This window comes from Platalea leucorodia (genome assembly GCF_965183815.1).
Source record: "Platalea leucorodia genome assembly, chromosome: 4".
Taxonomy (NCBI): Eukaryota; Metazoa; Chordata; class Aves; order Pelecaniformes; family Threskiornithidae; genus Platalea; species Platalea leucorodia.
In genome coordinates this window covers 81,346,611-81,372,924 of record NC_138826.1, presented here as the reverse complement: position 1 = coordinate 81,372,924, position 26,314 = coordinate 81,346,611, and the positions used below count along the sequence as shown (strand labels likewise).

General features: G+C 36.6%; 2 protein-coding genes across 2 annotated transcripts in view; one reads left to right on the top strand and one right to left on the bottom strand.

Annotated features, from left to right (window-relative positions):
* Positions 1 to 393: 393 nt before the first annotated feature.
* TSPAN19 (tetraspanin 19) lies at positions 394 to 9,582 on the bottom strand (the record flags this gene model as incomplete). Its single annotated transcript, XM_082311112.1, has 8 exons — positions 9,502 to 9,582; positions 9,328 to 9,400; positions 8,124 to 8,254; positions 6,765 to 6,839; positions 4,808 to 4,918; positions 2,992 to 3,135; positions 1,565 to 1,648; positions 394 to 453 (listed from the first exon to the last, which is right to left on the bottom strand). The coding sequence occupies exons 1-8, from the start codon at positions 9,565 to 9,567 to the stop codon at positions 394 to 396; spliced, it is 744 nt and encodes a 247-aa protein (XP_082167238.1). The 5' UTR covers positions 9,568 to 9,582.
* Positions 9,583 to 13,983: 4,401 nt separating this feature from the next.
* The window catches only part of LRRIQ1 (leucine rich repeats and IQ motif containing 1), a gene marked incomplete at both ends in the record, with an annotated part of 114,004 nt that continues 101,673 nt past the window's right edge, over positions 13,984 to 26,314 (top strand). The window contains 9 exons of the mRNA XM_082308555.1: positions 13,984 to 14,112; positions 15,314 to 15,425; positions 16,441 to 16,535; positions 17,719 to 17,824; positions 18,489 to 18,718; positions 20,922 to 20,996; positions 21,174 to 22,388; positions 23,312 to 23,464; positions 25,669 to 25,819. Of these exons, the coding sequence (XP_082164681.1) occupies positions 13,984 to 14,112; positions 15,314 to 15,425; positions 16,441 to 16,535; positions 17,719 to 17,824; positions 18,489 to 18,718; positions 20,922 to 20,996; positions 21,174 to 22,388; positions 23,312 to 23,464; positions 25,669 to 25,819 (2,266 nt within the window). The remainder of the gene's footprint in view (positions 14,113 to 15,313; positions 15,426 to 16,440; positions 16,536 to 17,718; positions 17,825 to 18,488; positions 18,719 to 20,921; positions 20,997 to 21,173; positions 22,389 to 23,311; positions 23,465 to 25,668; positions 25,820 to 26,314) is intronic.

Below are 26,314 nucleotides of genomic sequence, written 5' to 3'. Positions count from 1 at the left end.
AGGTTTAGTAAATGTGTTTCTCCACTGAACCTGATAAAGGGTTCCTTCTGTTTCAAAGTGTGGTATACTATACGGTACTATTTAGAACACACTGAAAAAGTTGCTCCAGACTCAGGAAACTAATATTCAGCTTATCAGGAAGTTTTATTAACCAGCTAGTAAATGGCATAGTACTTCAGACTTTAACCCACATAATTTTGTAGCGTACTGCCATATCCATAGCCATGAACATTAAACAAACATCCAAAAAGCCCAAATGTTAATATCGTAGTGATTACAATATGTAGAGCCCCATCAAAATTTTAGTGGAAGTAATTTCGTTGACTGTCACAGGCACGGATCAGATAATTCTTGTACCGCAGCAATGCTCAGAAGAGTTCATGATTCATTCGGTCAAATATTATTCTTTCTGATGTTTCTAAATAGCTGAACAGTCAATGTGATCAAAAATACCTGAGAAAGGAAAAAAGGTGAGTTAAAAGGTGAATTCTTCACTGAAACGGTAGTCAGGCACTGGAACAGGCTGCCCAGGGAAGTGGTTGAGTCTCCATCCCTGGAGGTATTTAAAAGATGGGTAGACGTGGTGCTTAGGGACATGGTTTAGTGGTGGACTTGGCAATACTAGGTCTATGGTTGGATGTGATGATCTTAAAGGTCTTTTCCAACCCAAACAATTCTATGATTCTATGGTTCTGTGATTCTATGGTTCAGTTAAGTATAAGTGTTTCAGTGTCCTATGAATCTTGGTCTTAATCTCTTGAATGGGGATAACAGCTCCTTCCCACCTGACAAGAAGGTGTCAACGATAGTACACTGAAGATCATGAGACACTCACGTACTGCACTAGTGAGGATTAGGTGAGTATGAATAAGAAACATTTTCATTACTGAACTGGCCCACTCCATAGCCAGAATGTTTTTACTACATACCTCTATGGGAAGGTACTACATATTGAAGAGGTAAAATAGGTCATACTTTTAATTCTCTGAGTAAAAATGAACTTATCTCATTTTCAATCTCATGATTTTAGATATTATCAAAAATCCTTCTGCCTGCTTGATGGTACTCAACCTTCAGGGTGTCTGTGGAGTGAACAATCAAATCTTGTTGCCATTATTCATATGATTTTGTTTTGATATTGAAAGCTTTATTCTTTTTTACCAAAATTTTCTCATAGATATGTGGGGGGAGCAGTTTCATGATTTTGTGGTGTTTGATTTAGCATATTCATGGACTAGGTTCTGTACAAATAGAGGACAAAAGACAACTTTTGCTCCACAGATTTTACATTCTTTTTAACTGCTTCCTGTCCTTGCAATGCTGTTTGCTTTCACAAGTCAGGTCAACCATTTCATTCTACAAACTTTGGACACCAACATCTGTGATGGTGCTTGAATATATGGGAGTCTGTTGGTAAACATTGCTTGATCTTACTTCTAATTAAAATTGATGGAAAGCCTTACAAAATTTTGGAGAGCGTGCCAAAGCCAAATGGCACTAAATTGATTTTTACCCCCAGCAGAATATCAATATTTTGTGATTTTTTGCTTAAAAGTACTCTTACCTGTGTAATTAGCAGGCTGATAGTAATTGCAGTTAAGATCAAAACGTTGTTTTCAAACCATGTATTGAAATATTCTTCACAACCCTAAGCAAGTACAGATTAACGGATTTCAACAAAAATCATTTCAACTTTTGAATTTATATTGCATCTTTAGAAGAACATACTTCTAAAATGTATAGAATACAACTTTCTGCATGTTATGATGGGTACTGATATTTACTTGCCAGAAACCAAATACATCAGTAATGTGTACTGTGGAGAGTTAGCTATAACATTTTAAAAATTATCTAAACTAAACAGATTGTTCACAAGTAAATCTGATATTTTTGTATGGAAGTGTTCCAGAGCTTGTGACTTAATCAAAAGGGAATTTGCTTTTGTGTGAGTATAACTGAGAGATGATCTTACAAGTAAATGCTTGAAAGAATATTTTCAAGTTTTCACTGATTCTCATACATTATGCATCCTGAAATGATGTGCATATTTTCCAGATTACAGTCTATTCTTATTATATTGCTTTTTAAAAGAAATTATAAATTATTACATAGCATAAAATAGCTATAAATATAATAAAACATATAAATAAACGCTTTCTATATTTTGAAGTGATGTTTTAATAATGACAAGGGTTTGTAGAAACAGGGAACAATTCCAAACCAATGAGTGGAGGAAGACAATACCAGATGCTATTTGACAACATCCCTTCTATTATTTACTGTCCTGCATTGTCAAGAAACAACCTTTGCCCATTGAATTTTTGTTCTCATTGGATCGTCCTATTAACACTGGAGGGTTTACAGAAGAGCATAATATGTATCGCTTTGCTCCAGTTTTCTGTTATCAGCTGATGATATCTGATGGTCCTATGCAAACTGGTCCCTTGATATTAAGACATGTAAATGAACTTCTAACATGAACTGCTCTCGGGAAACACATCTCATATATCCATGCCTTGCTCATTCCTCTTGTCCTGTAAAGTATTGAAGATGCTATGGAAACAGATAATACAAACAGGTGGAGACGTTGCTGACATTCTTTAAGAAATGAATAGTAACTACTGGTGGAAAATGTACTGTATACTTTTTATGTACTGTCACTTTCCATTGTCATCATTGATTTGCATATCATGGATTTTTGAATGCCAAGATGCTTACTACTTCTTAAACCACACTTAATGTCCCTGTGATATTGATCTGTGATATTTACAACTCCTGTTTTCATGAAATATCCTTAATTTAGAACTGCCTACATGACTGACACCTAACGAGTAAAAGGTCACTTCAGAGTGACCAAAGACAAAACGAGTATTATTAATACTTTGGCATTTTTAAGCCAAGTCTTGGTGGAAAACACGTTTTGTATATTTTTTCCAAAGACCATTTAGTGGCAAAAGTTACATTCTTCAAGAGATGTGTTTTATTTCTTACCATACTGTATGTTGAATCCCTTGGGACATCACAAAACCATTTCTTCAGACTAGATTTTATGCATGAACATGGGATCTGAGTACTATTGTCCTTGTTTTTATTCCTTTCCCACTGTGTGACATTGTATCTTCCACAGCATTCCATCTAGAATAGAAATCCTTTAACTTGTAACTCCACAACACCTATAAAGACTGTCACACTGAGGAATTTCCACTCCAACCAGTGCCAGTTATTCCAGTTTTTAGTTATTCCTTTGTCACTTCTAATGTCATATTTGCAAAAATTCTCCGCTCTTAGCAAGAGGAGATCTTTAGAAAGTCTCCCTATTCCAACTTGTGTTTTAGCAGCAATTGATCTCCTGTGAACACATAGCTCAAACTCAAAGCACAAAGCAAGTACTGTAACCTACTCAAATGGATTGTCAGATAGCTCTTCCCAATAATCTATTTCAATACCAGTAACACCAAACCAAGCCATCAAACAGCTCGGAGAGTGGAATTCTTGTTATGTAGGAAATTCAAGCGGATTTTCACTCTGAATCAGGATGAAACTTCAGAAATGGTTGTTTTATTGTGTTTTGTTTTTTTTTTTTCTGTGTGGGATGAAAAGTCTGCCATATTTTGGCTTAAAGATATTGTAAAGAGCTGGAAGCATGTAACACAAGACTTGGGGATGGCAGTTTCCATTCAAAAGTGTGATTATAGTTCACCTTGGCAGATTTAATATAATTTTACTTGGCTTAGGTACCAACAACAATTGGTGCCACAATTTAAACATGCCCACCAGAGTAAGTGGTGGGTAGGTAGCTTTGCTGAAATCTGTGCTCCCACAACAGTTCAATGAAACTGAGCTCAAGTATAGCAGCACATTGTCTAGCTGCACTGTTGACATAATGAGGTCACCATTAATCACTGGAGACGTCATGAATGCAATGAGAGAAGACTGGATTTTCAAGGACCAGATTTTAAATATACATTACAAATGCATTTGTAATCTTGAGTCTAGACATATATGCTTTGTGAGTTATCTGGAATCACAAATTATCTTCAGCATTTGTCAAGAAAAATAGAACTCACCTCTGCAAGAAATCATACTAAGGGACTCACAGCTGGTCTATAAAAGCATATTAAACCATATTAAACTGTTAAGCTATAGTGTTTGTAATTAAAAGCTCATGATGCAGAATTAATTTGAAGGGCCACTGGTCAAAACCATTGCTAACAACTTCCAAAATAATTGATCCCATACAAATGTTTTAAAGGACTTTTCTGAAAAAGGAAACAAATTACATGCTGCCAGGCCACAAAAATTATTATGATTAATAATTAAGTATGGATGCTGAAAGTATTGATCTGCAAGCTCATTTGAGGCTTTAAGCATTATTTCTGAGAACGTCTCAGTGCAATACCTATTCAAATGCTCTCACAGTAGGAGCTCTGCTTTGACCTCATGGCAGCTCTGCTTGTCCATGGTTCAGGTCAGTCTTGAGACGTAAGCAGCCCAAGTGTTTTATGATATCTAGCACTGCTGAAGATATTAGGAAACCCATCGTTTTTTTCAGCTGCAGTAAACTTCAGTGACCAGAACTGTCTGCACCTACATACATTGACAAGTCCTTCAAAAGCCTAATCTCATCCATAATAATCCATACAATAGCAAGGAATCTGCCTGCTCACATCAGATATTAGCAGCAGATCTTGAAAAATTAATCCTTTACTAAAGGAGTTGTTTTTTTAAACTAAGTTGTAATCGGTATAAACGTTTTTTTGGTTGATGCAGTATTTTGCTGGTGATATTTTGTGGGTTTTGTTCTTACATTGTGCTGCACAGCATTCAGAATGTTCCACACAGGTTCCTGCTCAGCCAGACTCTCATTCCCATATTCAGAAATAACTTCATCAATTCTGTTGTTCCACTGATTGTGGACCTGTTCATAAATATTTATAGCATTTAGTATATGCATATTGATGGGTGTGGATGGATAGTACAACCCTTGATCTTTTATTGATATTCAGCTTTCTTCAAGGGTTACTTGCAAGCAGCAGCATTCTAATCAATTTGCCAAATATGATCTAAGACATGTCATAGCCATTGAACTAATGGGAAAGTTGAGAGCAAACGGGGAAGATAAATGAAGTGACCCAAATCACATACGTAGCACAGTCAGACACAAGGTGATTAGCTCAAATGGAGCCAGAAGAGCCGGGGAACATAGTTTAGATGCACCTGATCTGTCGTGAAATACTAAATCCTACCTCTCATACTCGTTTTTAATAAGCACAGTACCATATAATAATAAGCACAAAACCAAAATTGATTCTACACCTAATGTGATGATACAAACTTGTGTGTGCACCATACAATCTGGCCAGGACATGTATTGCTTTGGGCTAGGGGAGTTAGCAGCTCATGTTGGCCCTAGAGTAGGCATCTTTGTAGTGACTGTTAAAATACACCTTCAGCAGTAATTTAAGTGGACAAGCTGATCACACAGACTGTGATTATAGAGAGTGTAGCAGGGAATACATGCAGAGGAGAACTCCTAGGCCACTGAGAGGTTTCATTACTAAACAAGAAAAAAATGAGGCTTCTCCAACTCATTCCCCTTGCTACAGCCATCCAAAAAGCAAAATTCAAAAGCTTGCACAGTGAATGATGATGTTACCATCATTTATTATACTTCAGCAACACTTAATTAAGGTTGAGATCAAGTGCAATTACAGCTGATATAAAATAAATTTAACTGCAATCTTTCAACCAATTTTCCTAGCACAAATAGCTGACTCCAGAATACATCATTCGTGACAGTTCAAATCTTTCAATATGCAAAAACATCATATAAAACAGGGAGGACTCCATCATTATAAATTAACATTTAATGAAGAAATCTTGATGATACAGATTCACTTTGATGGAGTAAAACTACTTTATTTGTGGTGTACCCTGCCAGAACAGCAGCAGGATTTGGAGAACTGTATGAACCTTATGAGACCAGTGTCATGGGAGGTTTTCTCAAACCATAGATTTTGGAATTATGGAATATATTATATATACGGCAGCCAGACCAGTATGGATTCAGTACAGATTACATTCCATATAATACTGTGAGGAGTGCTCAAGCTATTGCAGTTGCTATATGTAGAAAAATAAATGACTGAATCAAGTCTCAAAGCAGTAGAGTTACTAGCGACATCAGCTATATTGGTATTTATTGTTGCTTCCTGTTGTTAAAAGCAAAGATACATATTCCTTACATTAGGTCTGTACTTGGACCTAAAATACAGGCTCAAACAATAAAATTAGTAATTCATTAGCATACTTTGCATGCCAAGATACCAATGACTCCTACTATCAGCTGCACAGTGGACTACTCTTATTACCTGCTAGCAGACACAGGTTAGCATCTAATGCTTTCTTTGACCTCTGCTGATGTCCAGGAAAGAGGGACTTTCTGGGTCATCCCTCAAAAAGGAATAAAGCTGTCCCTTACACTGTTGATTCAACATTCTTGAACAGGAAGAGTATGTTTTGTTGCAGAGGAGAAACTAGAAATATACTTCCATGCACACTCCCTTACAACCATTGAACCATGCTGAATTCCTCAAATTAAGTTTTCCACATCTTCTGCTATACCTGGTCAACATGTAGAATACTCAAGTTCAGACAAATGGTGATACACCATACAATGAGAACTGACTAGTAGATTATTTTTTACATAATTGCAAGAAACTATTTTGAAATTATCCGTAGTCTCACATAACTTATTTACATACCTCTTCTTTCTTCACGAATATCAGCACTGATATTGCCATCTGAGTAACAAACACCAGGATCTGAAAACTCATATACTGAAAAAAAAACCCAAATTCTGTATAAACATAAGATTGAACAAGTGAACAATGTGATAAAAAATTCCAGAAGCTCATGTATAGTCTTTCATGACTATTATTATAGTCATTCCAACAAAAATAAGAAATATTTTTTCCTGGAAACCCTCAGAAAGTGACATCATAGTCTAAGAGGCAGGCTTCAGGCAAAGCACAGCTCACTGTTGTGGGATTAAAGACAAAGCCATAACTTTCTTGGAAGTGGAGAACAAAAGCTGTTGTTAAGCAGTTGTGCTCCACTGAAGAAATCTCTTATTTCCTTATTTCCTACTTGAATTATCATGGTACCTAAGTCTCATGCCTATTCAAGGACTCCTTGGAGTTGTAAGACACACAAACAAAACAAAAAGATAGTTTTCAGTGAGACCAAATTTTCACCCACAGCATTTAGATATTGTGATATTAGATACTTCCATGGAAGTTGGAAATGAGACGCTTCTTTCTCTTTCATCATCTAATAAATTGTGAGGCAAACACTACATGCCTAGGGCAGTAGCAGGAAGGAAGAAAGAACAAGATTCCTGGTTATAGCGCCTGGGCTCCTCTCACTCCTGTGCCAGTTAATATTTGTAGTGCTTAACAAATGAATCAGTAGAACAGTTCTCTGCTTCAGCCTTCACATAGTCTAAAGCAGATCGCTCAAAAAGGGTGACAATAAACAAAAGACAAAGGAAAAAATGTAATCAAAATGATCATAAGAATGTATAGCTACAGTTAAATTTTTCAGAAGTCAAAGTGTTCTTCCCTTAAAAAGCAGGAATGGTATATAAATATGGAGTATCCAGGTAGGTCTACATAGGTAACAGCTTTTTAATCATACTCTCCGTTTCGATATTGTCACCATACTGTCGCTACTTGTGCCTGCAACATTTTGTGGCAGGCTTTTCATTATCTCTTCAGCACATACTAAGCATGTGAGCACATACTGAGAGATAGTTACTCTGCACAATTTCAATACTAAATTAATTTTAAAACCTCTAAGTTAATAAATAGAGCGGTTAAAATCTTTGCTGCATCGAACTGCAAGTGTTTTGTCATTGAAAACATTCATGCAGCGATATGGAAGGATCTTCAGTTTTGTTCAGATTTCATTTGAGCCAGGATGTTATCTAAAAATACCTTTCTATCAGCAGATTTGTTAAGCACTGCACGTGGAAATCACAACATCAAGACAGGATCACAGTTTTCATGTACACAAAACTCCTTTTCATTTTACGAGAAAGTTGGAGTCTGATTTACACTTACTGTAACTAGTAGACATTTGATTTCCTTAACACTTCCAAGGAATCCCACGGCTGATGCAAAAGTAATAACAGATCCAATTCCAAGTAACATGGAAGAAAAATATGCCACTAGCTGGTTCGCACCTGAAGAAACTGTAACACAGTGCATTCATACTGACACTTCTCTTTTTTTTTTTTTTTGAGACTTCCACTTACAAAACTTATTCCAGAAAAACAATTAAACCTTTGCAATGCCATTATTGAAAGGATGGAAGTAGTACATTGATAAAAGGGTATTATTATTACTTTTGCTATCTACAGTCACAGAAAGAAAAAGATATATTTTCATAAATTCAGAGGATGGTAACAACATATGCGATGTAAACATAACATACCCAATTGAACAATGTGAACCACTCACAATGAAATCAGAGAACAATTACAAGCTTACAGAATTTTTGTTTGCAAAAAATTAGTAGCACATGTACAAATCCTACGTGGACATAGATATAGTTCTCATTAAATCCAGACTTAGATTAAATACTATCCTCCCATTTTGTGACTGGCCACTTTCCCTTTTCCACTTTAACCATTTTTGCATAGATATGGAAAGTAGTAGGTGTTTTCATTACTTCCATCTCAAATGCTTCATCCCGGAATTACTGTATTGGATGATTCTCATCCCACTAGTTGGGAACTGATGCTCCTTGGTGCAGCCAAGGCAGACAACTCTTTAAGAGCACGGATGTTGTTATGTGACCCAAAACTTACTTCCCTGTGAAGCAATTTGATAGACACTCTGGGAAAAGGTTATATCAATATGGAGAGGCCCAAGCTCCAACTTGTGTTCATTCCACCCAGATATCCACCTAAAGGATCTATAACCTTGTCAACTGCAGGCCAAATGCAGTCTGGTAAATGATATAAAGAAAAGATCAATAGAGATGACTTATATTTCAGTGATTCATCTATAAGCTGTACATCAAGAGAAATAAATAAATTGTATAAATTATAATAATCTACAAATTGTAGATATACTGGTATATATTTTCCCCTATTTCGATAATCATATTGTCTAATGATGGAAAATATAGACAACAGAAAAAAATAACTTATGCATTTCAATCCAATACTGCCACCTTGTGAAAAAAAATGATTCTATAGCTGTTTCTGTTAATTTATCTTGCAATCATTTGAAACAAAAGAAAAATTCTTTTTATACTCACACAACACACTGAATAAATTGTTTCTGTCAAAGAAAAGCCACAGGCCAAATGTCAAAAGCATAAGGCCCAGAGCCTGGAAAAAAAAAAAAAAGGAGGATTATTGTTTTAATTCAAAACATTTTTTAAAAATTAATTTGAAGCTTCTAAATAAGAAAAAGAAAACAGAATTTTTACCAAGAAAATTCCATTGAAGACATTTAAGTAGTATTTCTGTATCAATATTTTATCTCTTATTTTCATTCTTCGGTTTTCAGTTTTGAATCACAGCTGAAAATATAACCATATAGTCAGTTCAATATGAAACAGATATAACTAAGGCTATCAATTACAACGGGATTTATTTTCTTCAGATAATGTTTTATAAATTTAAACAGTCACCTGATACATTGAACAAAAAATAGTGGCAACAGCAAAAGCATCAAGATGGTGTCTGGTCTCAGTTGCCTCTAATGTTATATTGTACACATGTATTCATTTTTTTTAGCTTTTTTTTGTTAACTACTAAAGACATTTGGAGGCAGCATGTATGTAGGAAGATTTATATTGCAGAGATGGCAAGAGTTATATAGCCTGGCATACACTTGTCCTTATATTCTTCAATACACTTAATTTACTAATTACTAAGGATACCAGCTGAAATGAAGAGGGATTACCACAGTAAAGATATAAGCCCTCCTTTGTCTACACGACCTGATTAAATTTTTATTGAAAATAGCAGATACAGCCTAATGATTGCAGTGAGACCCAGCACAACAGTTCTGGCAAAGCCATGAGAGCTGTCAAATGGTGCTACCAGCTGTCTTGTACTAAACTCTGGAGTACGCTTTACACTTCTGAAGTGAATCTCCCAGTTAACCCCACTTACTTTTTTCCTCCATTTTTTGTTGCGGAATGTAACAGGATGTGAAAAGTTGAATTCCTTTCAAATGAAACTAAATCAAGAGATGCACTTCATCGGTCATCAACAGCAAGTGGCACTCAGTCAATGGAAGGGCAAGCAGAGACTCTGCCCATAGCAACTGCCCATGAAATACACACAAGGTGTGCATTAGAACCTGAGTACCAATTGTATCGCCCTTGCAAGCCCTTGCAAACCCCAACAGAACCGCAGTGAAGTCACAGGAGTATTGACATCTTGAGTGTAGTTTAGCGTATTTCATCAGGAAAGACCCCTAGGACTGTAAACTCTCTCATGAAAGACTTATTTTTCATATATCATTATTATCATTATTGGATACTGTATCTTATGGGACTATGAATATTTTTGCACGGAGTGAAACTCATACATTTGTCCCCCACCTCATGTTCCCTTTCACCTGTCTTGCCTCTTCTGTAAACATACTCTGGCACTGTGGTCTGCCTGGCTTTGTGGTACAAGCTGAAAGGAGTTCAAGAGCACTGTCAGAAGACGGTTTCTGCAACGGCAGCCGACTGCAGCTGTCCTACACTTCTCATGTGTAAAGCAGGCAGGCACACAAATATGCACAGACGCAGGAACATAACCAGCATAGCCACATTCTTCAGAAAGTATTTTCTAATGCAAAGGGATTTGTTTGAAAGGAATTGTTCTTGACTTCTGTCGGAATTACTACAGATTGATTACAATAAGAAGTTATGTTATTTGTAAAACAGAAAAAAAATTACAAAGATGAAGCTTCTGCAGTCAAAAATTATCTTGCTTTAACAAGTTATTTTACATACAAAACATATGTTACATATGTATCAAATTTGTTGATTACAAGAAAAGACTCAGCAAACACAAGCTTTGTCTGCCCTGTCAAGATCCTCATTGCCTGGATTATAAAACTTCTGTTGCTGAATCGCAGAATGAAGCAAGCTATAAGCTTCTCAAACTAGCTCTGCAGTGGATTTGGGTCAATAATGCACCATGTAAAGTTATGGACTGTATTAGATAACTGGTTTTGCACTTTCCCTGAGGAAGATCCACTACTTTTAAGAATTAAACAACTTCATCAGAATTTTCAAAACCAGAATATATTAAAATATGGGTGCAATGCATTGTTCTAGTGAAAAACCCTGAATGGTTACATATTTCACTTGAAAACTGACATCTGCAATAGTTCTGTTGTAATAACTATGCAGTTTCAATGCTTTATTTTCAGCCATTTTAATAATACTTGTTTGTCTTGAATTATTTATCTGAAAAATAGAAATATCATCTTTACAAAATTATGTGCATTTTACATGACATTGTTACTTAACAAGAAAATCCTTACCAGCTCTGACTATTTCCATCCTACCTTAAAGAGCACAGTCTCATAATGATATGTTTCTTCCTGAAGTCCAACTTAACCACATCCTTACAACAGTTTTCTTCTGTTGATCGGCCCTGACTTCCTGGTTACAGGCGACAGGCCTACAGAAACATCTTTTTATTGGCAAAGTTGTTTGCTAAATGCATGACACGGTGCCCATGGTCTTCAGTCACCATGATCACAGTGTAACTCGCATTACAAAACAAGTGTCAAGGGCACATTCAACTCAGTGCTTGAAGACTTGACCACATTGAAAAGTTCACTGGTTACATGATTCTGTAAAGTACGAGACGTTGCAGGGTGGATTTCAAATGGATGAGTTTCCATTGTTTTAAGATTTAAATGTCTTACTCATCCATAACACTGGTGAGAAAATGGTAAACGGTTGCCCTTGGATGCAGTATTTTACGGTTAACATCCGTAAGTCTTTCAGAAAGGTACCCAGTTTACTTTAAAGGTGGTAGGACATGGGCAGAAACTCTAATATCCTTGGCAGACCCTTCCCATTGCTCACAAAAGGGCTTGTTTTCTGTGTAAAACCTGTCTTTACCTTTCAGTTCTTATTTTTCTATTATGCCTGTCTTTGCACCTTGGTATTCCTAATTAGATTTTAGGGACAGATGCATTCCCTATAAACACCGTTACACACCAAAATTACATAGTCCGCACCGTCCCTGCCCTGTATCACTTTTGCTAGACTGAATTGTGTGGAGTGTTTAATTCTCCAACTGGACATTTTCTCCAGCACTCAAATAATTTGTATGTGCCATTCTCTTATCTTTTTTACTGAACTGTTATTTTTTGTTCCCCACCCGCAGCACAGGCAGCAGGTTGTGCCGAGCTGCCGGTCCCCCCGAACCCCTCAGGCCTGGCCAGGCTGACCAGCCCGCAGCCCCCGGCCTCCCCGTGCCCCGCGGCTGCTGGCAGGCCGCTACCACCGCCCCCGGGCGCCCGCCGACCGCTGGCCTTTCCAAGCCACGACGGGGCCCCAAGGTGTGAAGGCAGATGGATATCTGGCAGGTTTTCATTTTGCATGACTGGAGTTCTCTTGGCAACCAGCAAGTTTGCTTTTAATTTTTTTTTTCGAATAATTGCTGAACCAAATTTATTCTGAAAACAAGGTTTCAGTCCATTACTTAAAAACACAAAACAAAACAAAAAAACACGAAGAAAAGGGCTGCGAGGTGTTTCGTCCCACGCTGACGATCGCGGTGCAGCGGCCTGCCGAGAGGCGCCGCCACCCGCCCCACCGGGCGCGAAACGCCAGCTCCTTGCGAAGTTTGGATCCTCCCGCTTGCCTTCCGAGCCGCGGCTGCCCGTTGCCGTGGTGACGCTCCCGGTTTAACAGCGCGGTGGCGGGGCTCTCGCTCTCCCCGCGGAGGGCCTGACCGAGGGCGGTTGGGGGCTGCGGGATTTCAGGGCTGAGGGGCGGTCGGTTTCCGGAGGCGGCCAGGAAGGCGGGGGCTCCGGTAGGAGCTCGGCTGAACGAGAAGTGAGTAGCTACATGGGGTAGATCGCGGAGACCGGAGGGCTATGGGTGCCCTGAGGGGCGGACTACAGCTCCCAGCATGCAAATGGGCGCTCCGCGGTCCTTCCGGGAAGTGGCCGTGGGCGGACGGCCTCCCCGCCGCGATGCCTTCTGGGAGGTGTAGTTTCTGTTAGCGAGGAGCTGCTTCGCGCCTTCACGGCAGAGGTGCGCTCAGCGTGTTGCTTCCTCTGCTCCGGGAGCCGGCGAGGGACGCGGAGCTGCTCGCTGCCTCTGACGGAGCGGGTCTGGGCTGCCTCCCGTGTCCCCTGACTGGGGCTGGGGGTGAGGAGAGGGGTGCGGGGGGGGGAAGGGACCCCTTCCCCTCCTGCCTGGATCCATCTACAAGCCTTGCTCTTCCGTGGGTTAGGACATTTCTCACCGCTTTCTCTGTATCATTACAACTTCATTGAGTGCTTTCTGGATTCTTAGTGTTATTTTGTAATTGTTATTTTGTATTTATTGTTTAAAGCTTTTTTTTTTTCTCTGCAGCTATTAGGGCTAGAAAAAATCCCATGTGAAGCTTAGGTCATAGCACTGTTACTGTGCACAAGGAGTAGAGAGCAGGCAGAGATTTTTAATATTCACTTTCAGAAACACTTGCAAAATTTAGAGGGGTAGACTGTGCTGCTGGGATTCTCATCACAAATGAACGTTTTTCTTGTTGGTATGGAGCGAGGTGTTCAGAATAAATTTCTGCTGTTCCTTTTCATGTTTTAAGCCAACTGTTCAATAAATACATCTGAATAAAGTTATGTTAAATGAGGACCTTCTTTATTTTGGTTCATTCAGTACTGAAAGTTAGTGTTTTCTTTGTGTAGCTTTGAAAGCAGATAAGACACTGTGGAAGGTAGAATGTCAGAAGATATTGAAAGAATTGAAAAAGAAATAGAAACTGAATTAAGCAGAATCAGTGTTTCTTCCTTTGAAGCAGATGATCCTGACACAGAGGTATCAGATGAAGCTTTGAGTGACAGTGAGACAGTAAGTATTCAATGGGCTAACACTGCATCTATTTCTGCTTGAAAGTAGTGTGGGCATTGGAAAGCCTATCTGATGAATGAACTTTTTCCTGACATACCTAACCTGAAGATTTCTTCTGAAAAGTAGTCTCAGTGATATTGCTTCATGAAAAATATAACCTGCAATGGTGACAAGACAATAAAAGAGATGAATGTCAGCATTGTGCTTAAGTGAGAAGGTCAGACTCATAGACAATGATTTGGTTTAGAATCCTCTGAAGCTGGAAGATTTTATTAAAGCTAATGAGGTAGATTAAATCTGGATGAATAAACCAATGATTCTTCATTTAAATCTGTATTTAAATATTACAAGAGACTGTCTTATGTTTGAAGCTTTCCTGATATTAATTTAACATAAATTCGAGCTTCAAGTCCTCTTTTTTGGATGACTTCTTATTTTGGGGAAAGATTTTCCTCGGAAATCCGGTCAGTTATTTGGGTCCTTTTCAGTTATTTTAATCTCTCAGACTCATAGCAAAATGATTCGTCTGTAGGATATTGGTCATATGTGACCTTGAATCATATGTTTAATGTGACATAAAGGTAGGCAAAGGTATCAGTGTTAATTATTTATGCACTCACATGCTGAATGCCAGGAATGTTTACTGCAATTTACATGTCTGAGAGAAGGCAGTCAATCTTCCCAAATCCTTGCAGTAAAAGACAGTCTTTTGAATAGAAAGTATCTCTGTAGTAAAGAAAGTTGAAGGGCCTGATTTACATGCACACTTTAAACATTAGTAAATATATAATTAATTTATTTTTGAAAGAGTTTGAACATTTTTAGGAAAAGCATCCTGTGCATCATAGGCACTTGTCTTAACATTTTTCTTAATATTTTGGTCCAACACAATTATAAAGAAAATATTAATTGAAACATGTTTCTGAAGATAATGGAAAATAAGTTACTAAAATGTATTCCAATCAAAATTTAATTAGAATGTAATTAAAAATGAGAATTATTAATTGTTCAGTGGATAATAAGACAATGGGAAGAGTGTAGGAATTGGGAACAATTTTGGTAGCAATTGCTACTAAATCTCCATCAGTGTTTTATAGGTGAAGCCAAAATGAGTCTTTATTTTTGCATGTCCAGTATTTACCTCTGGTCGTGGCTGTGAGATGAAAATGTAGAATTTATGTCAAACGTCATGTTTTTCTAGATGTCGGATGACTTGCCAGAATCAGTTCTCTCCTATTTAAACTTTATAAAGAGCAGAAATCAAGACGCTGAAAAGCTTATACTGCAAGACTTAGAAGATGAAGAAACCACAAGTAAGCAGGGATCACAGTTAAAATATTTATGCACCTTGTATGCCAGTGGAAGTTAGACTAACAATCACCAGTAAAACAATGCAAACTTTTAAGTAGAGCAAGCAGTGAAACCTATTGCATCAGCTTCTGAATGCATGCTGAAAATCTCTAGGAATAAAATCATGCAATGCTGTCTTCTAGGATTAACATCTGAGTATGAATCGAATTTTTCTAAAAATTCATCTGATGCTAAAGCATAGACCAAGGCAAGTTGCAGGATCATTCTCTGAAACAGGACCTGGGCCAGACTCTTCATGAGAATCTAAAATTAAGTCACTAGGAGCTGAAGTGAAGAGTTCAGATACAATTGAACCCCATCCGATATGTTTAAAGTCTGTCTTTAGAGATGCCCAAGCTAGCATTAAATGAAATGACCTTGTAATTGGGGACAATATTGCTGTGGCAGCTGTGTGACTGAAGCTATGGTCATAGTTTATATGCCAGAGAGCTAGCATTGTCTGTTCCATTCTAGTTTTCGCGTCGTCCTGGGTTTCATACTCATTTAGTGTAATGGTCTTTGTGAACAAAAGTTCAATATTGTCTATACATTTTGATATTTGAGGAAAGTTTCTTTTTATCCTTTTTTTTTGTCATGAACACTTACTCTTTTTCATTATTTTTGTAGTTCTTTGTCAGTTTTTGACCTATCTGATACAAGTTCTACTGTATTTTTCTACATAGAATATGTTCTGCTGTGTTCTATGCCATGGAATTCTCTTTCATATTTGGTATGAATGGATTTGTACAATATCATTACGTGTGTTCCAGTTACACGTATTTGCTGCTTTTAATGTAGATAAATGACTCCCATATATATTTGAGTAAAATGGGGGGGGGGATGTTAAGAATTTTAAAGGGAAAAAATGCTTTATTTTAGCTTAAAGAAATATAGTAGCTATGTAGCGTAGAGCAGAACTGAGTACTGGTAAGGGATTTTCTCTCTGTGTACTAAATTATATATTTATTTCTTCTTTAGGTAACGTTTATGGAGTAGTTTCTTGCCATGCTTCAGATTACTTGGCAGAATTGGCTTCTGAATATAATGAAGATCCAGAACAATTTAAAAAAAGGGTATTCTCTATTTAAACAACATTTATAGTGAACAAAATTCTATTAAGTAATCTAGATAACTTACACTTGCTTTGTTGGCCTCCTAAGGAGACCTATAGATGTGTTCAGTTTTCTTTCTGTCAGACTATCCATAAGGTATTAAGATGAGTTTGTATATGCCGTTCTTTAGAACTGGGACATACACTGTGTCTATAAATTTTGAAATTCAGAATAAATTCTCTGTATCAGTAGTTGAGATGATGAGCACAAATTAAACAAAACTGAATAATCCTTTATTGCTAATTATTTGCAGAATATTATCTCAATATATGATAACCCTTTTCAAATTCTCTAATCTTTTATGATGATCAGGAGGATGTGCTACTATTAATCTTTCTCCTAATATATTCCATTATTTTATAGAAAATGTTAACATAATAGTGTCTGTAACTTCCAAAGACAAATCAAGAGTTATGAACCTGGGTTCTTTTATATTTTCATAGGATTTGACTGAATAACTTGCTGAAGTTCTTCTGTCTTAAACATAAACCTTTATTTAATTTAATCACTTTTAATTTGTCACCTGGCTTTTAGTAGTAAGTACTTTTGCAAATGTGATTTTTTGTTCTTAGAAGACCATTGTTTAGAACAGCACAATTACTTCATGTGACTTCAACTGCATTACAAATACTAATATATGGCCCAAGCATGTGATGAACAGATGATAAATGACCAGGAATAGATTACTTCTTGCCAATAAAGATCAATGAAAGAAATATAGCAAGACTTCATGCCCATAGCATTATTTTCAAATAGACTTAAAAGTTTACTCTGTAACTAGTTCTTCCCCTATGTGCATAACACTATTAATGGACAAATATAATGCTTAGTTCCACAGAAAGTAAGACAAATCCTAAGTGCAAAACATTCATTTTTCCAAGTTAAAGTGTAAAATATATTAAAAAAACCCACATAGAAATATTATGTATTTTGGAAATACTCCAATATTTATTACTCTAGAAAACAATATTTTGACTGATATATTTGCGTTATTCAATGTCTAAGGATTCTAGTCAGTACTAAGTTACGTATTATTGTACTTGTCATATGATGAAAAGCTCATCCTTGTTGTGGAAGATTTTTATAATGTTCTGCTTTTAGATTTTGTTTCTTGTTTTTTAACGACAATATTGAACTATATTAGGTACTATTTGAAATTGAAAATGAAGACTTGCAGATTGCTACAACACCTAGTTATAATAGTCAGTCCACCAGTGATGAGGCAGTCACTGGTGACCATTTTGTTACAGGTAAGCAATGCATTAGTCATTTGGTTGAGTTGATCTTTAGCATCGTATCACTATTTCCTGCTTTTTTGTTTTCATGAGTATCATAACATTCTTTGTAAAGAATTACATGTTACAGTATACAATAGATTTTGATACTTCATGAATTGGACATATATCTCATTTCAGGATCACAAAATTATCCTAGTCTTTAATGTTTAATAGAAATTTCTTTCAAAAAATACTACCCAAAAATGCTTTAAATAATTACAAATACAAATGGAAGCCAGATTGGAGGCACTAAGCAGGTTGTGCTTTGGCCACAACTTCTTTTATTTTTTTTATAGTCAGATTGGCTGGGAGTGTTTCCCTTCACCACAGCCTTTGCATGTTTTGGGGTGGATTGCATCACTTATAAAAATCCTGCTGATAGCCGCAGAAGACATTCATCCTGAAGTCAAAGTGTAATCTTGAAATATACATTGGTAGAATAAGCATGGTTGTAGCAAGGTCAGTAAGTGTGTGTCATGATAATAACACATCTCTGATAGAAAAGACTCGTATTATAGTTCTGATTTCCTTGGGGATATATATTGCTGCTTGTCAGTACTGTAAGACTGTTTAATGTTCCTCAATTCTTATTAGGAAATTAAATAAAAGGTTTGCTTGATTGATTACAAATTCATAGCTGACGTTGAAATGAGCATAACCCTTACTCATCGTGAAGCAGAAAAAAAGTGTAGACAAGAATTTGAGCAGTGGGAGAAAAGACAAAAGGAGCTTGAAGATGAGAAGAGGAAAAAGTGGAAAGCTGAGAGGGAAGCACGGGAAAAACAGAATGAAGAGGAACACGCAAGAAGAGTGCAGCATCTGGAGGAATTTGAGGCTGAAAGAATAAAGTTAGAGCTTCTTCATAAGGTAATTAATGATATTGAAGCCACTCTGTTCCCATCTAGACTATCTGAATTCAAGATCTAATGTGAAAAATAGAGTACTATTCCAAATTGTACGACTGTCCTAAACTCTGTCTGCTTGTGATACCAGTGAGATGTAAGACATATTTAAGTACAATCCATTGGATTTTATGCATTTACTGCTTTGATCAACAGTGAATGAATTTGCTATGCTAAATGTTAAATTACTCTTTAAGCTTTGCCCTTATTAAGTTTTTATAATATGACACCAGCCAAAGTACTGGAAATGAGAGTTGTGCTAAATTACTCACAAATAAAAAATTATCACTGTGCCTTAATAGAAAATACTTACTTACTTTAGACCTCCCACCCCAATTTTACAGTTAGATGAAAAATTACAGATGAAGTAATGTGAACCAAAATCATTCCATTCAGAAATGCTGGTGCTGTGCTTCCTTTGGATAAAAGTTACAATACTCCTTTTTCTTGTCTGTATCTAGGACACTGACTCAGGCTTAATCTACTGAGTTCTGTCACAACAGAACACAACAAAACATGTGCTGACTGGTTGCATTCTCAGAGTGTCTAGCCGTGTTTTGCTGTAGAACATAGTGCATACTGAAGGATAAAATTGGATAACTCTCCACAAAGGAGCATAAGAATGTGAAAAAATATAACCCTCACACATTATACTTCTGGGGCCACAGTATTTTATTATTTAGCCTAAATATTTATGGTTTGGGAGACACATTAAAACTATATATTCAGTTAACTAATTTGTAGCTTTCTGAAGAGTTAAGCATCTTGGTCCCAGCGAGGCAATTCAAGTCACAAAAATTAAGGAAGGGCTTAGTAAGTGAAAAGACCTTTGATCTCTGAAGGCCAGTTCAGTGTCTGAGATAGCTCCCTTTTCAACAGGCCACAAAATTGATTAGGCTTCCTCTGCTCTTTCATGTCATAAATAATTTTTTGGATGTAGAATGGCTGTCTTTCTCTAGAAAAGGTGGGGCATGTTCCCATTTGAACACTTTGGTAGTGCTGTTGCTAGCACACTCTTTGTGGAAGTGAGAGATGGAGACTAATTTCCTCCATTACAGAAGGATCTAGACTTCTGGTCTCCTATTGTCTGAACAGCATGCTTCTGAACATGCATGAAAAGTAGTGCTTAGGCACCTGGGAGACTTTGTCCAAGTTGGAAGTTCTAGTTTGTTTATACTGGTTCCTTCATATCATAGAATCATAGAATCGTTAAGGTTGGAAAAGACCCTTAAGATCATCGAGTCCAACTGTTAACCTATCACTGCCAAGCCCACCACTAAACCATGTTCTCAAGCACCACGTCTACCCGTCTTTTAAATACTTCCAGGGATGGAGACTCAACCACTTCCCCGGGCAGCCTGTTCCAGTGCCTGACTACCCTTTCAGTGAAGAAATTTCCAACCTAAACCTAATATCCAACCTAAACTTCTCGTGGCGCAGCTTGAGGCTGTTTCCTCTATATACTGCTGTGTGTTTAATTTGGCTGATACTGATTTATCTTGGTTCCACCAGGAGTTAGGTGGTTCTGGATTAGCTTCTGGTTTTTAGGTACTTACTGCCTGCTAATTTTTAGTCAGATGTAATTCCAGATCATTTGGATTTTTTTTTTCTGATTGAGAATATGTTGGGGGAGAGGAGAAATGCTATTTATTTGCAAATGATGAGAAAATAGACTTGAACTTTCATTTTCCCTTGAGAAACAATTTCAGTGAAAAAAATTTCTTTAACTTTATTGCATAAAATTCCTGTTTGAAAGATTATACGATTATCAGTAACATACCAGTACAATTAAAGGGGGACTGTTCATGCTGCTTTCAGGGCTTTTGTTTCTGTTACATTACTATTATCTACCTGTAGTTTGAATGGTGGTTTCATAAGCGGAGTTTTCATCTTCAATAGTAGTAGAGAATTTGGAGAGGAAGGTGGCAGTACCAAGATGCTGACTCTCTGAAGGTATGCATCTGTCAGTATGTGACCAAATCTGCATTACTGATCTGAGTGTCCAGTTGTTTATTTTGATCCTCACACAGATGAGTTCCTCATTTTAATTCAGGCATTTGCAAAAGTGGATTGTTAGAAAGTCAAGAAGATGGAGGAGATTGGAGAGAGGGTGATTTGTGATGTTCCAGGTTTTGTACAATATTCATATAAGTTAATTTGTTGTGCAGAAACAACAAACTGTGATGGAAGATGAGTTACAGAAAGAAAAGAAAGCTTGGAGAGACAAAATGATGCAACATAAGGTAAGGTTGTACAATGAGCTTCTGTCAAATGACCGTGAGTTTACTATCATATATTTGAGAATAAATGTTATTCTGAAACAGTTAATACACCAGATTCTGTTTATTAATAATAAATATGTGCCAACACTTGTCCTATTTCAAAAGTAGCTTAAGTCTATCCTACATGTTTTGGCCTAGGAATTGATCATGAAGCTACAGTTGCAAATGGAAGAGGAAAAAAAGGCATTGGAAGAGCAGAAAGCAAAAGAAAGACAACACCTGGCAGAACAACAGAATAGAGCAGCTGTGAAAATCCAAGCTAGATTTAGATCATTTTTAGTCCATAAAAAATATGCTCCCATCCTAAAAGAATGGAAAGATGAAATAAAAAAGAAGCAGAAAATACTAGAAGAAATAGAGAGAGAAATGAAAGAAAAAGAGGAAAAAATGAAGAGGCGAACGGAAGAAAAGAGGCAAAAGAAAGAAGAGGAAAAAAAGAGACAAGAAGAACTTGAAAGACAGGAATTTTTGGAACAGATGAGGAGGCGTGAGGAATATGAGAAAAAGAAAGAAAACCTGAGACTTGAAAGAGAAAAACAACTGCAAATAAGAAGAGAAGAACAGAGAAAACTAGGAGAAAAAAGAGCAAAAGCTGTGATGAGTGAAAGTGAAGAAAACAACAAAGAAAACGCAAAAAAGGATAAGCAGACAGAAAATACAAAAGTAGTAAGAGAACAGAAGAAGGAACTAAATAAGCAAGTAGAGGAACAAAAAGAAAAACAGACTGAAATGGTGGATAAACCAAATAATTGGATGATTCCAGCAGAAACAAATTTGACACCAACACCAAATATGCTAGGCTTTGAGAAGAAGGAACACTTTTCTCCAGTAAATAATGAAAACATTTCCATTAATTCAGTAACACATGTAGAAGAAAATTACTCGCAAACTAGAGATCTTAATAAAGCTCCAAATAGTCATACTTCAAAGGATGAATTTCTTAATTTTGGAGCTAATGACATGGTAGAAAATAAGGCAAGCAATATATGCAGCAGTCCACCAAATGTCCAGCCAAATGCTAGTAATAGAAAACTCAAAGATCCATTTTCTCAGTCTGAAACAATGGAGAAAACTCTGTTTCTAATGGAAGATGCTAATGAGGAAGTCAGAAAGACTTGGGACAGAATTCAAGATGTAGCTGAGTGTTCCAGTAGACTAATTCTTCCTGATGATATTGAAAAGAAGAGGATAAACTGGATGAACACATGTAAATCTTGGTCTAAAATATATGAAGAAAACCAAAGAAAGCAAGCAACTATAAAAAAACGACCAAGGAAAAGTTCATTTAGCAAGATGCCTCCATTAAGTACACAAAAGATAATTCATAGTGGCCCTTGGAGTACTCTGCAGCAGGTAACTATACAGAAGATTTAGAATGAAATGGGAAGCCATACCATCACTTTTTTTTTTTTTTAATTTGGTATGTCAGTGGAATGCTGTTTTGAAAGAGGAGGAGATGATCATTGAGCAGGATATAGAGAGTTCGTCTGCACAAATGCAGAACAAGGGCGATGAGAATTACTTTTGAATTCCTGTGAGTGTTGTGGAGCAGACTGGTGTGGTATTAGTCTTCAGATGATTGATAGTATTTTAAGCCTGTAAAAGGCAGGAGGTCCTAGCTCCTGTTTTCTGCTAAATTAACATGGTTTTGCCTTTGTATGAGGGTTCACATTTCAGCTCCTGCTCATCTAGCCCTTTCAGAATTTTGAGAAGAGTAGTCTTCCAGAAGCAAGACATTGCTGATCAGCTTATAGATGTTTTTTTGCCATAAAGAACAACTGTTCGTTCCCACCGCTTACTTATCTTACCACTTACTAACTTATCACTGTATGCTTTCCCAGTGCTCTCATCTTGGTATCGCCTCTGAGATGACATACTAGACTACATACACTTTTAGTTTTTGTTGTTCTTGCGCATTCACTCACTCGTTATTTAAGATAGTGTGATGGGAAACAATTCACACTACTAATTGCTTTGCTTAGTGTTAATCTTCCATCCATTCAAATTCAATGTCATTAGCAAAGCATCAGTTTTATTTATTTTAAGGTAGATATTAAAATCAGATTGTTTTCATAATAACTTCTCCCATTTAACAGATCAAACCCGTCATTGCCATCCTTTTCTATATGAAAGGCTTAACATATTAGTTGCTTGCATTTTCTAGAATGTAATTTTGGTCTCTTTTTCTTTTTAAAGAAAATAACCATGATGTGACATTGTACAATGAATGTTCAATATACAAACAAATAATTTTATTTATCAATAAATGCATATAGGTCACAACACTTACACTCGAAGATTTGCCAGCTTGTAGCCTCTCAACGTTATCCGAGTGTTCAAATCTTCAAGTTTTGACTCTGAAGCGCTGTGGACTGGTTGCGCTGGAAGGACTAAGTAGCTGCAAAAACCTAAAGTATATCAATGTGGAGGTACCAAGCATATTTGATGCTTTATTATAACCCAGGGAGAACTGCCAATTTTGCTGCTTAGGTGGTTATGCAGTTGCATCCAGCGGAATATATAACTTTTATTGCCTTAAGAGCATAAGAATGTAAACAAAATACTCCCAAATGTGAACAAAGCAGATTTGCATTGTATATAAGAATTTGCATTGTACTAAAGCAACATCTTGCAAATTAATGAAGCTATACTAAGAAAAGTGCATGATAGTATCAGTCTAGGATTAGTGTCAGTATGGCACAGTGATAGACCATTGTTACCTCAGTCTCTCTGATTCATGAGTGGGCAGATGCTGTTCACCATAGCAAGTGCTCAGCTTAAGCAGGAGTAGGTAGGAGGAAGAATCCTTTGCAATACACACCTTCAATATTAGTTAAAATTACTTGCATATATGCTCAAGGAACAGTATAATGAGTTACACTAGAGGCATAATGTCTAGGTACTTGCTACTGCACAGTGTCTTACAAGGCCTTGTAAGTTTAATGACTAAAGAAAACATTTTGTGCTGTGATGTATCTTAGTTCCAGAACTTGACACTTTACATGAAACAACTTAGTTCACGACTTTTATTTCATGTGGTGTAACAACACCATTTCACAAGAAAGTTAATATACCTTTATTATTCATAGAAATCTTGAATGTTTCTGCTTGCCCAGTAACTGGTATTCTTTCCAAAGTATGGGGCTTTTCTTGGTTTTGAGTTTTTTAATAAAATTTGGAGAAGAGAGCTGATAATAATTATAGTTAAAGGAGTGTTGTCTGACCAGTAATTAAAGCTTCACAATAGGGCAGGTTGAAATACTGTGATTTTTCTCAGTTTTCTTATCTACTCAGGACATAATTTCTGGGATTTGATCATTTTGGGTACTTCAAAATTCAAGAACAAAGTATTAGTATAAGGGCATAATATATATCTAAGCTGCCAGTCTTACTAAGATTGGTATTTATATGTCAATTTTTTTAGATCGAATATTGTCTCTTACAGAACAGTTTTGGTTTTGTGATTTGGTATTTTAAAATGTTATGCTTTAAATGATATACAGGATTGCTTCACTGGGACATGTCAGGATAATTTAGTTAAGGAGAAGACTCTTAGATATACTTTTAAGTAATAATTTAATAATTATATATATTGTTAATAATAATACTTTATACTTTCGCTGTGCCAGCTAATGTGGCAGTTGTCTTCCATTCAACCGTAATGAAGAAACAGCCTCTTTTGTGACAGTTGAAACAGTCCAAGATTATTTCATGGGTATTTCTCACATAGCTAAAGCAGCTGCCTCTGTTTCCCTTGGACATTCATTCCTACTTGATATTGCCCCTCATTTCTGTTGATACAAAAGCTAACATTTAAGCCATTATCAGTTCTCTGCTTTAACTAACTGGTGCAACTGAAGGGGCTGTCCAAGGGCAGGAATCAGTGTTGTGACTCCCAAAGGAAACCTGTACTGCAGCTGAAGGTAGCATGTAAAGCTAGTCAGCATGTTAATTCTGGAATAGGAATTAGACTGTTTGGCTTAATTGGTTTGTTACAAGGGCAGGGAATTTAAGTTTTGTTTGTTTGAGCATCTGCAGGTGAAAAACAGAAAAAGACAGCAAGGGCAGCACATAGTGAAATAAAAATCTGAGGAAGCATTATTAAAATGCCTTGGGGAGGGGTATGTTAAAGGAGCAAGATCTCTTTGGGGAAGAACATGAGCTGAGAACAGTGTTAATGTTTATGACCAAAATACCTCTAAATTCAGATTTTCACTATTAGTAAATAGGATTCCAGCAAAGTCATAGCTGTCTTCATTAGTGTCTAGTAAATATGATGGTTTCTATGCAGTTCTTAGTTTAGTCTCCCAGGATTTAGGAAGCTAGGAAAGTGTATATGGAAAAGACCACTCTGTCCTTAACTTCTCCTTACACTTTTTATTTCAACTTCTGAGCATTTTCAGAGTCAGAATGAAGTTTGAGATATATTTTTGTTCTATCCCAGCAGGAAACAAAAGGCAGTTTCTATGACTCATCAATTTATTTTCCTAATGGAAAAAATAGAGATGCCCTTACTCCTAGCTAGAAGTTTAGGATAAAAATAAGCAATGATGACAATCTACCATATTTTTACACTCAATTCTGCTATTTCACATAAGATGCTATTTAATATTCTTATTTTCCTTTGTTGCAGGAAAACAACATTCAGATAATTGACTGTGAAAATCTAGAAAATCTCTGTATTCTTATTCTGAATAAGAATCATCTTTCATCAGTTTGTGGCTTAGATGGCTGCATAAATCTCCAAAATCTTGAACTTTCCTACAATAGAATCACTCGAATTGGTAAGAAAATTAATGAAAAATTATTCCAATTTGTATAACAATATTTGTGCTGTTTATATTCAGAATTATACTTCCCTTGGATTCAGGGCCAGCCGGCTGCTAAGCCCAAGGAGAATGAGGAAACAGACTTGGAACAGACCTGCATTTTAAAGCATACTCAACTTCACATTTGTTTGTGGTATGGCTTAGCCACTGCCATGTATTCCATCTACCAGATATTATAACTATTGTCAGCCAAAGAGAACTAAAAATCTTTCTAGAAGGGCCCCTCTTATTACCTGCACTAACTCAGTTGGAATATGTGAGTAGCCCGAGTTCAGCTTATCTACAGAAGCAATTAATATCAAGCCTAGCCTTGCAACTGCAGAGTGTTCCTGACTGACACAGTAAGTAGTTATATAGAATATATATTATATAATTTCTATAAAATAATATATATAATATATAATTATATAATAGAAATTATGTATTATCTGAGTCTGTGAACCATGCTAA